General features: G+C 53.7%; 1 protein-coding gene across 3 annotated transcripts; it reads left to right on the top strand.

The window, feature by feature from the left end:
- The first annotated feature begins 1,825 nt into the window (after positions 1–1,825).
- KIAA0040 (KIAA0040 ortholog) lies at positions 1,826–11,386 on the top strand. 3 transcript variants are annotated; one of them, XM_074598519.1, is made up of 2 exons: positions 1,826–1,880; positions 7,840–11,386. In XM_074598519.1, exon 2 carries the CDS (start codon positions 7,951–7,953, stop codon positions 8,281–8,283), a length of 333 nt encoding a protein of 110 aa, XP_074454620.1. In that variant the 5' UTR covers positions 1,826–1,880; positions 7,840–7,950; the 3' UTR covers positions 8,284–11,386. The 3 variants fall into 3 exon arrangements, with proteins under 3 accessions (XP_074454620.1, XP_074454621.1, XP_074454622.1); XM_074598520.1 differs by having other exon boundaries at positions 1,863–2,288; positions 7,840–11,380; XM_074598521.1 differs by lacking the exon at positions 1,826–1,880 and adding an exon at positions 6,359–7,115 and having other exon boundaries at positions 7,840–11,380.

Raw genomic sequence — 11,386 nt, 5'->3', positions numbered from 1 at the left:
CCCCTGAGCCTGATGCCTCTGGCCACGCTTGCCCTTGGAGACCTCTAATATAATAAATATTTCCGGGCAAACCTATTAGGGTGGTTTCAAAGGTGACATTACACTTTCTGGTGCTGTGGAGTGGCCGGGTGTCCCCTGGCTGACTGCCAGCACCCAGGTGGCTTCTTCTGAGTGCCCTGGGAAGGGTGTTTTTGTAAGGTGATTTGGTACCTGCAAGTGAGGGAACTGCTGCAGCTTAGTGATGAGTGGAGAGCCAGGATGTAGAGAGCCGGGACGGGGTGAGATGTGATGTGGAGGGACAGGATGGGGTAAGCTGTGGTGTGGTGAGCCATGAACATGGTGCAAAGCCCAGGGACCTCCATCCTGCAGCATAAAACCAAGGAAAAATCTCCTGGCATTAACAAGCAGCAAATCTTCAGGTAAGAAGTGTTCCTGCAGCACATAAACACCTTGCCAAAGGCTACTAAGAGGCACTTAGCACAAGGTGTAGCCTGCAACATGCGTTTCTTGGGGTTTCTCACCCTTCTAGCCCTAGCGCTATGATGAAGGCTGCAGGAGGGAGGGCTGCAGAGGCATTCAAGGCTGGCAGGCAGCTTCCCTCCATCCCTCCACCCCTCCTCGCCGCCCCTCTTTCCTCGTATTCCCACTGCAGCTTTGCTCCTGGTGCTGCTAGGGCATGGCACCCGGAGCACAGGGGCTGTTTTCCAGCAGCCTCGAAGGGTCAGGCAGCCCCGGGTACCCCAGCTGGATGAGTTAGCACCAAGGCCAAGTGGAAAAGCAAAGCCACTGGCTCTGGAGCATGAAGGAGGGCGAGCAGGGCAAGCCCAAAAGTTTTGCAATCCGAAAGGATTCAAGCTGGCCAGAAAAATTCCAGCAAAACATTTTTCTAGTTGCAGCTTGCCCGGCTGTCAACATCACAACACTGCACAGAGATCGCTCAGCCATGGACTAGAAAGCAATTGGGATCCGGTGATTCCTGGATATCCCTCATATGGCAATAAAAAAGAAGATGGAGAGAAAACAGCAAGTGAAAGCTGGGGGTGGCCATCTGAATTGAACTGAAATCTAACTTTGAAAATATCAAAACCCTGCATAACCTTCAGTGCCTTCCTTGGGTCGAAACATCATTTATTATCTTCATGGGCACATACCACTTATAACGCTGGTGGGTGCTGCCTGTGGAGGAGAGCAGCCCCCAGGGTGTCCCCTTCCCGTGGGGATGCTCCATCACCTCCTGCTCAGCTGCAGCGTCCCCTTTCCAGGGACAAAGCGTGGGCATCGGGGCGGCACGGTGGTGACAGGGTGCAGCATAGCAGTCCTGCTGCTGCGTTTCGGGAGATGGAGTTCTGTCCTGTCCTCAAGTCTCCCAACAACAGCAGCAGCAGCATCGCCTCCCCTGCAAACCCCCACCGCAGCCCCCCCCCAAAAAAAAGTTTCTGGGGAAATCGCTGCTGTGCCGAAACCCGGCCCCCCCTCTCAGCGAGGGAAAACACTTTATTCTCTCGCTCTTCCCAGCAATTTTTGGCATATTTCAGGCCTGGTTTGGTACCTCCCTCCGCGCCTCCTTCCTAGACTAAACAACTCCCAACTTCGCCAGCCCTTCCTGAGTGCCCGGAACCGGCAGTGCCCGCGGACTCCGCAGCACGGAGATGCCGCCTTTGTCCCCCCCCCCGCACAGTTTTGGGATTGTGTAAGGCGGTGGGGGGTGGTGGGAAACAGGGTGCCGAGGCTCCACGGGGAGCCCCAGGTGGGGCAGGGAGGGCGGCGGGGACGGGCCGGGGGCGGAGGCAGGCAGGATGGGGCGTCCCATTTCCTCCGGCCGCCGGCAGCCTTTGCCGGGGCGGGCGGGTAGGACGAGGCGAGGGGCCGGGAGCGCGGAGGTAGGTCGGCCGGCGGGGCCGGGGTAGGGGGGTGGTGTCGTCCTCGGGAGGAGGGTCCCGGGAGGAGTCGCTCCCCGCAGCTGCCGAGCATCGCCAGCCGGGATGGTGTTATCCTTGACTTTGTGTTACCCAAACCCGAGGCTTGTCCCCTTTTTCTTTCTTTAAGGCCACAGCATCTGCTTCCCCGTACCCTTCCGGGTGGGCAGCAGCCCTGCCACGGCGAGATTGGCACTGGGGATGGGGTTTGGGGAGGGGATGGTGGCACAGCCTGTGGGGCAGATGCTGGCAGAGCCGGGTGGGGACAGTGGCAACTTGAGAAATGGCGGTGAAGAGCAACCAGCTCTCAGGGGATGTTTGTCAGAAGGCGGCCTGCCCAGCACCAGGGGTTTCCCGTTGCAAAAGCTAGAGGTAAGGCTGCAACCAACAAATTTTGCTGTTACTTTCTCCCCTGGAGAACCGCCGGGCTGGCCCCCTGGTCCTCCTGCAACCAAAAATGTCTGCGATCCACCCCAGGAAGGGCTGGGTGGGGGCTGCTGGCCAGCTCTGGGATCGGGGGTGGGCAGCGTTGCCTGTGCCGTGCCACGGAGGAGACCGAGGTATCCCAGAGCAGCTCCCGCTGCTGTCCGGGATGGCAGCAGTGCCACATTTCTGAAGGCAAAACTTTGTGTTCTGGCCGGGAGTTGGTTGCACCCATCCCGGCGCCGGCGGCAGCCGCGCGTGTGCAGACGGCGATCACAGCGTGGGCTCCAGCCAGCAGCTTGCCAAATCGTTTCACTTTAACCCTCTTATCCAACTCTCCTATCGGTAGTTTTCCAAGTAGTTTTCCCCTTTAGGGGATGAAAGCATCTATGTGCTGCTTCTGGCTGGGAGGTTTGATGGCTGTGGGAATAAGACGAAGTTGGTTTTGTTTGCTGGGTGGTGGCTTTTTTGTGTTTGTTTTGTGTGGGTTTTTTTTTTCTTTTTTTTTTTTTTTTAACATTTGAGGGAGATCTCTGGAGCCTGCTGCGAATTCTGGGAGACTAGTGGCAAAGCTCTTACTATTCACCATTTCCAAAAAAGTGCAATTCCAGCTAAGGAAAATGTTCACCCTCAGTGTCAGGTTTCATCCAGTTTTCCTTTAAGTCTGCAGGTGCAAGCAGGAAAATAGATGTCACTCGTGTGTGTGTGTAGCTGTGTCTCTGCCAGCTCTTACCAGAGAGCTTGCAGGCTCTGAGAGCGAAGCCTCTCCTAGTCTGACTCATAGCTATCACTGCCAATGTAAAGTGGGTATAAAGCTGATATAAAGCCAGTAACAGAAGGAAATGGTCGAGTTTAATATTGTGACTCCTGCTTTGCACCACTTGGCATCTACTGCATGAGGTGAGATCTCACCAGAAGCAAGGTCTCATCCGCAGTAAGGAAATGGGGGTGGCTGCAGGTCAGATGCTTTCGTGTCATCCCTGCAAGTCTTGAGTTGCAGCTGGACGCCAAGCGTGGGGGAGTTCAAATAACCTAGAAGTACTGGGGGCCAAACCCCACAGGCCATGGGCTGTAGGTTGGTTGTCCTCTGGAGCTACCCTTGCTCTCAATATGGATGCAGGGAGAAGCACCTGAGCTGGTCTGCGTGTCAGCCAAGAGGAGCGGGTTGAGCTTTGTTAGGCTGGAGGAGACTTCACGCAGACATGGGAGCCTGTTGAGGGTTGAGTCTAAAGGACTTGCAAAATCAGGCCCTAAAACGTCTCCAGCTCTCTCCCCTCTGCCATGGTGACCCTGCATAGCAGTTTCCAGCCCTTTGCCCCCTGTTTCCAGCCAACTGCAACTTTTCTGCAAACTCTACCTCCATCCCCAGCCACTGTGGTTGCTTTGCAGCGCACAGGATGTGGGCAAGCCAGCATTGCCAAGGCAACCCCTTTGTTTTGATTTCCCCATGCTCAGGCTGGCAGCCTCTACCCCTCCAGCTCAGCCAGACGAGCCGTGCACGCTGATAGTTTGTGGTGCCATCCCATGCTGGCCCTCAAAAGGAGCTTGTTTTCCACCCACGGCTGCCTGTAAATTTGGGAGGAGTAGCAGATGCTCCCCACCCTTGAAAAAAAAAGCTACTTCAGAGCCAACGTGGATTAAAGAACCTCATGTTGGATGCCCGATTTTGATTAAAAGTTACACAAGCCACGGAAACCCAACCATGCAGAGCTGCCATACATCCCTGGTCACAGGGTTTCCCGAGCAAGTTACCATGTCAGCTTTCCCCTGACTTGCTGCCAGCACTGGCTACCCAAAAACAAAGAGCTCATTTAGCAGGGCATTTAGCATCCCTCCCCGAGATGCTGCCCTGGCTCCCAGTGCCTCCCTGGCCCCATTTTTTGGGCCCGTACCTTGATCCAAAAAAAACCAGCTGACATCCCAGCTGCAGGTCCATGTGCACGGGGCATCCGGTTCATACCCGCAGTGGACCCTGGCACAGCTCTCCCCATTTGTTCCCCCTCGAAGGGGACATGTTGCTGTCACTCCAAATTGAGCAGTAGCATGGATTTTTCCTAAATGCAGCTCCTTGCTGCTCATGCGGGCTTTCAACTGGCTATGAGAGGCCTTGGGTAACCCCTCTGCCCTTGGAGTTGCGGCTGAAGAGGCACCGCTTTTTCCGCTCTCCCCTCCCCCCCCCCCCTTATTTTTTTTTTTTTAATTAAACTGAAGAACCCCTTTCTTTGGCGCACAGACATCCCTTCATCTACAAAACAAAGGGCGATGCACGCACCCGAAAAGAAAAGGCATTTGAACACCAGCTGCACAGCCACGCTGAAAGGTGGCCCTGGGATCTCAGTGCTGCTTGCTCAGGGTGGTGGCAGGTACCTCTGCCATCTACTTGCAAGGGATGCTTGGCCTCCTGCCTGCTGCCGTCCATCCCTGGCTGGGTACTTCCCAGGAAGAAGCAGCTAGGCAGCAAAGGCCTCTGCAGTGTGTTCAGCTGCCCTTTAAAGTGGAAACGTTTCAAAGGGCTCTGCCTTTTTTTTTTATTTTGGGCTTTCCTTTTTTTTTTTTTTTTTCTATGCAAACAATGAATTACAAGTTTAAAAGGAAGTTCCAGCCCTCCTCAGAAGTTTAGAGGCAATAAATATAAAGCAGCTCAGCACAGGAATAAAATTGTACATCCTGTTTTGTTTGAAATTAAGGCGGTTGTTGTTTTGGGGGTTGGTTTGGTTTTTTTTTTTACTTCTTTTTTTTGGAGTGAAGTGTATCATAGTCGTCCAGTATTTCTGCCTGGATAATGAGCTGTCAGAATATTTATGGATAAATGGCAAACCTGCTTCACACAGATGATTCAGGCCGAGGAAAAGCCACTCTGTTTATTTGTGTTGCAGTTTATTACAGCTGTCTTAAAAACAGGCCTGAGTGAAGATGAAGGCTGGGACAGGGAGCAGTTTGAAGAAGTGATTCTCAACTCTTCCCCTCATGCCTTTTGCTTGTAATGCCTGTGGGCAGCAGATAGCAGAGACCGGCACCCAGAGCACCCTTCCTTTTCACCCCTGTGAGCAAAAGCAGGTCTGTAACACTCACCGCGGGCTCCAGGCAGGGGTTAGGAAGGGGACGGATGGCATTGCAGCCTCCGAGCCTTCCTTGGTAGCCCATGATTTCTCAGTTGGGGACAGCGGTGATATCACCATCCTCTGCCAGGTAGGGAAATGAGGAAATGCAGGGAGCAGCTGGTTTCCTGAGGCCAGGAAGCTGCTCGGCAGCAGAGATGGGGTTGAAAAGGCTCTTCTGCCTCTTCCAGCACCATCCCTCCCTCCTGGGTGCATGCCTGCTTGTCTACCTCTTAACAAAAACCCACCGTATTTTTTTTTTATTGTTTAATTCCCCTTCTAGCAAGCATAAACTGGAAGGTGCAGTAGACTAAACAAAACCCCAGCAATAAAACTTGAGCAACAACTGCTTTCATTTAGCCAAAGCCCAAACCACCTCGCAGAGCGCTGTGTTTCATTTGGTTAATCTCAAATGAGAGTTTTTCAGAAAGGCACCTGCAGAAATTCATGTGTCCATTTTCATCACATTTCCATGCATGTGTTCAAAAGAGAAAGCACCAGCTAATTGCGGCCAGCTCCGCTACGTTCCCATGCAGATCGAAACAATAAATTCATAGCGCTCAGTCTGTTTCTGCGGGGGAAAGGGAGGATAAACTTTTCTTTACATAGGATCTGAGCACTTGGGAAGTCCCAGATTGAGACCTCAGCATCAACACTGAAGGATTGGGCTCTTGGGGTCCTGGCAATCAGGTACAAAAGCCAGTGGTCAGGGGTGGCTGGTGAAAGAAAACGCTGTACAGCATTGTAGGTCCCAGGACAGTGCTTCCGAAAGCAGGTTTTCCCTTAGGAGCCGCCAGCTTCCGCCTGGGCAGCAGCACGAGGGCTATGGTTAGGGTTGGGTGGGACTCATGGTTTCTTTTTTTGGGTGAGGCGGGCAGCTTTGCTGTTGTTTAGGAGGTAGGGTGTGATTGCAAAGCGAGGTGGGAGATGTGCAGTGGCATGCCAGCTGGGTGAACTGGAGCATCCCAAAAAGCTCGGTACAAGAGAGCATCCCTTAGCAGGTGCCTCAACAGCAATAAATGCGATTCAAAGCAAGGAATGGTAGTGCTCCAGACATGGAGCCTTTAACCGAAACCAGCCTGGGTCCCCTTCCCGTTCCTCCCTAGAGACACCTGGGCTCTGCAAGACCTGCCAGAGGGAAAGCTGACAAGTTGGTGGTCACGGGGGTAGGTGGAGCAACCCCTCTGTGAAACCTTTGGAGTTCAGGCTGTACCTCTTATGTTACATGGAAGTGTTGGCTTTCCTTTTACGGTGCCTCAGTTTCCCCTCCTGTGCACATGGGGATTTTGATATTCCCTCAAGAGGCTGTGTGACATGAATCCCAAAGGCTGGCAAAGACACTGATGTACAATACAGTGAAACATGGTATTAGAGCCTGATATAGCTCCTGCCGGCTCTTTATCTGCACAGTCCATAATGTGGTGACCCCAGTGTTGAATCAAAACTGCAAAGTCATGGCACAAAGCCCCCTGCCCTACTCAAAACCCCAGGAGCTTTGCCTGGCCCTAAGAGAGGAGGAAAAAGCAGAGGCAGCAGCTTCCTGCCCCTGCAGGAGGGCTTCCCCGGGAGCCCTGCCTGCCACTCAGCAGCACCTCTCCCTCCCCGAGGGAGAGGAAAACCTTACGTCAGGCTGCAGAAATGCTTCTCAGCCCTACCCAACCCTTGGAGCAATTCCCAGGTAAGGCACAGCGGAGGCTTCTCCGTCCCCAGCCAACCCTTGTCCTCACCCACCGCTGCCTTTGTGGCCAGCCCCAGGTGCATCAAGGCAGCCATAGGTGCCTGACCACAGCCTGGAAGTCCCACTGACCATAGTCCCCATGAAAAATCCAGGTGGTTTAAGCACAGCCCCCATCCAAACCTCTCAGCTGTGCCCCAGGTGCCAGAGCAACAGGACCGGACCCCAGCGTGGTGCCTGGCACAGGCACAAACCATGAGAAATGGTCTGTCCAAACCAGACACCCCATCGCAGTGTAGGTCAGGGGTAAGGAGGGGCCTGTGACGTGTTGACTCCCAGCTCCAATGGCAGCAGTACTGCTCTCTGCAGTGGTCCCTTGCCTGGACCAGGCAAGTCCCTACCTAGACAGGAAGCAAGGGTTGAGGTGTATGTTCAGGGGGACGGGGTTTGTGCTCCACCACATGCCAAGATAAGTAAGGATGCGCAAAGCCCTCCTCGCCCATCCCCACCGCCAACAATGAACCCAGGAGAGGTTGGGAGGCTGTGTTTCTCAGATGGGAACACCCAAAGGGACATGGGTGGCAGCATGGCCCAGCCCCCGTGACCCCAGACCCCTCCAAGGCAGCAGACCTCTCACCCTGCTGAGGCTTTGCCTGTGCTGGCAGCTCAATGGAGAAAGTTGCTGAGGGAGCAGGTACCTGATCTGTGTGGTTTCCCATCTCTGCAGGCACCATCCAAAGGCACTTGTGGAGACCACTAGCTGCTTACAGGAGCTGAACATACCCCAGGGGGCCTTCAAGTAGAGGGAGGAGCACAGTCAGTCTGCCCAGGAGCCAACATGGAGCAGAAGATCAGCTCTTTCTTTAATTCTATCTTGGAGCTCATCCGTACCAAGCATGAGGAAGGTGTCTTCAACACCGTGTGCCTGGCCGTGCTAATGGGTCTGCCCTTTGTTGTCATCATTGCATTCATTTTCATTTGCTGCCACTGCTGCTTCTGCAGCCAGGTGGGAGAAAGCAGGAAGAAAGGTGGCACCAGCAGCAACGGGCAGATGCACGCGGAGAGGAACAAGAAGAAAAAGAAGAAGAAGAAGAAGGATGAAGAGGACCTGTGGATCTCTGCTCAACCCAAGCTGCTCTTGCTGGACAAGAGACCCTCCTTGCCCATCTAGCAGACAGGAGGGTTTCAGGCCCTCCCCTTGGAGATGCCACCACTCCTTTCAGCTGTGCACTGCGGGAAGTGAGGAGATGCCAAGGCTGCTGCCACTTTATGGTGACTTTCCAAAGAGGCTGAGCTAGCACGTTGAGGTGCCAGCACAGAGCAAGGCAGTTTGGCACAGGTTTATGCAAGTCCCTTCTCCCCCACCATGACAGCGTGCCCAATGGCAGAAACCCCTGCAAAGGACAGGTGTGCACATGGACACATGCCCTGCTGAGCACATGAGGATGAGCTGCCACCGGGCCGCATGTACCTCCCACCAAAGCATAACACCCACTCACCGGGCTGCCATGCAGCGACTGGGCATGAGGCTCTCCCTCTGCACTTGTGTGCAAGCACACGCGCTGTTGCATGGATAAGGGTGCACGGGACCACATGCACACAAACACCGAGCTGCTGGAACACTCACCCTGCACAAACATAGATGGCCGCATTTAAAGTAAGCACCGGCATGCCTCATTCGCTTGTCCTGCCGTGGAGATGGCACAACTTGACTGTTGAGGCTCCGTCCAAACCCAGCTCATGTTGGAGGTGCAAAGAAAGCAAAGCATAGAGTTACCCCACAGCTCAAAGATATGCCATCTTCTGGGCCACCAAACAGAAGGCAACTGAGAGCATCTGAAGATGGATGCCCTTAGCACAACCTTAGAGACGTCAACCCACCATCTTAAAGCAGCAAAGCAGAAGGATGCGTTGCCACCCAGCCAAGAGGCAGGGAGGAGGCTGCAAGACTGCCCCTTTTGCACCAACACTTATAAAAAATCTTCCTTGAAAGACTGTTTTATACAGACTTGCCTTTAGAGAGCCCACCACACTACTGCAAGAGAAGAAACACAAGCTGAGGCTGTGTAAAGGCTTAGCTATGGGCGTTAGAGTTATTTATTGAATGACTACTAAAGAAGAGCAGGACCAAAGCGCCTCTGTCGCAGGGCTAGGCACCCCTAAGCAGTGTTGAAGCAGCAGACACGCTTTCCCAGCATGCTCAGCCGTCCCTTTGCCCTGCAGCCTTTGTGCATGTGCAGACGCATGAGCACACGCCGCCGACAGCTGATGCCACGCAGGCAGCTCTGTAGGCCACACAGATTGCTTCTGTACGGCTGTCCAGCCAGCTGGCTCTGGGATTTGGGATGTGCTGTAGGAGCAGAGGGGGTTAATGTTCATGCCCACAGTCATCCCTTACCCAGGGATGCATCATACAGCTGGACCCTGCATCCCTCTCCATCCTCATCTCCCTTGGACGTGCAGTGGCTTGGCTGGGCACAGCAGTTAATGAGACCACACACAGCTCTCACCTCTGCTCTGGGTTTGAAGCTCTGCTCCTCCTACATCTGCATGCCCAGCCTACCTCCTGAAGAGCTGGGGGTCTCTGCTGTCCCCTGCTCTTTTCCCCTCCAGGCTCTGTCTCCACCAGCTTGTTCTGCCAGCAAGGGATGCACGCGTGTGAAGAGAAGCCCCATGACATCTGTTTTTTTACCCTGTGTCTTTACACTGGATGTTTTCCTCCCACTTTCTTCCACTTCTTAAGCTGCTGGAGCAGTCTGGAGCTGCCAGCCAGAGCCAGACATCTGGGGGACAAGCAGCCAAATCCACATGGGCAAGCCTGGACAGAACTGCTGGACATGACCACTTCCAACACAGGCGAGGGCGATGGCGCCTTCCCCCAGCTCCCAGAGCGCACACCAGCAGGGGGGCAAAGCCACCGGTTAGAAGCGGCCACTTGTGCCACCCAGTCCCAGCGCAGCCTGTTTTGTCCGACTCGGACAGGGCGGCGATGTTAACATCACATCACGGGGTTTGGCTGCATGCAGCTGTGCTCGTAACGGCCGGGAGACCAGGCTTCTCCTCACACAGCCCTTTCAATTGACCCCATATGTGCCTTATTTTCCAGCTTGCTTTGCTAGCACTGAAATAAGTGAGTTCCTTCTCCTCCAAAACAGGAAGCAACATACAATGCTATAAAAAAGAATTAGTATTTGCCACACCTAATCCTAGAAAGAAACATGCAGGAATAACTCTGGGCTCTGTCCCAAAGCCCCAGTCCAGCTGGGACCCTGGAGAACCAGTGCTACACTTGTATTATTCCTTCTTCCTTCCCTCCTTTCCCCTACCCAGGTACTTTTCCCAGTCCTCCTGCCTCCGCCCTCACCAGGTGGGCAAAGCAGTCTCCTCCTGTGGGCAGGAAAGCTGCCCATGCAGGTGTTCCTGCTGCGATTCAGAGGCACCAACAGCCTCAGAGGAAGGGTGGTGTTGCCTGGAGGAATTAAAAAAAAAAAATTGGAGCAGAGGGAAGCACCATGGGAGGCCAGAGGCTTACCGGAGCAAGCAGGGGCATGGAGACAGCCAGCTATGGCAGAATACAGCCTACCTGGTGTGGAGCTGATGGGCTTTGCGTGGCTGGCTCGCAGCAAGGAGGTCCTTCTCCAGAAGGGTTAGCGAGTAACATTTCAGGCGAGAGCAACTGATTCCTACAAGAACCAGAGAACTGTTAAGAAAATGTCTGTGTTGTGTCAGACACAACATCTCCAATCTAGGTTTTTGGGAGTTCAGAGCCAGGTCTGAATTTCAAGAGCTTCCCAAAATCATCATTCACACCACCCCCGGGCTGGACAGGGAAGGACTAGAGTACCATCCTGCCCTGATCCATCCAACCAGTGGATGATCTGAGCCTCTGCACCCCATAAAGCATGGGGGGTTACTTGCTCAAGGACTGCTGTTTCAGTCAAACCATGCACTGAATCAGCTGTTTCTTGCGACAAAAGCAAAAGAGCAGCAACAGCCTGAGGTGCACCAGGACCTGTCACCCATCAGACAGGCAGCAGCAACCCCGCAGCACCCACACTAACAAGGTGGCAGGAGATGCATGGTACAGAAATTCTGCTGCATGGGTCCCTGCTCTCCAGACGCCTCTGAACTGCCTCCCCACAACTGCATTTCAGTATCAACCTCTTGTTTTCATGAACAGACCTTGCAAAAGTGGGGGAAAAAAATAATATTTTTTGCAATTTTTTTTTTTTAAACCAAAAATAAATGACTCTCAAACTGCAAACAAATACCAC

This window comes from Larus michahellis, chromosome 8, assembly GCF_964199755.1.
Source record: "Larus michahellis chromosome 8, bLarMic1.1, whole genome shotgun sequence".
Lineage (NCBI taxonomy): Eukaryota > Metazoa > Chordata > Aves > Charadriiformes > Laridae > Larus > Larus michahellis.
This window is presented reverse-complemented; position numbering and strand designations above follow the sequence as displayed.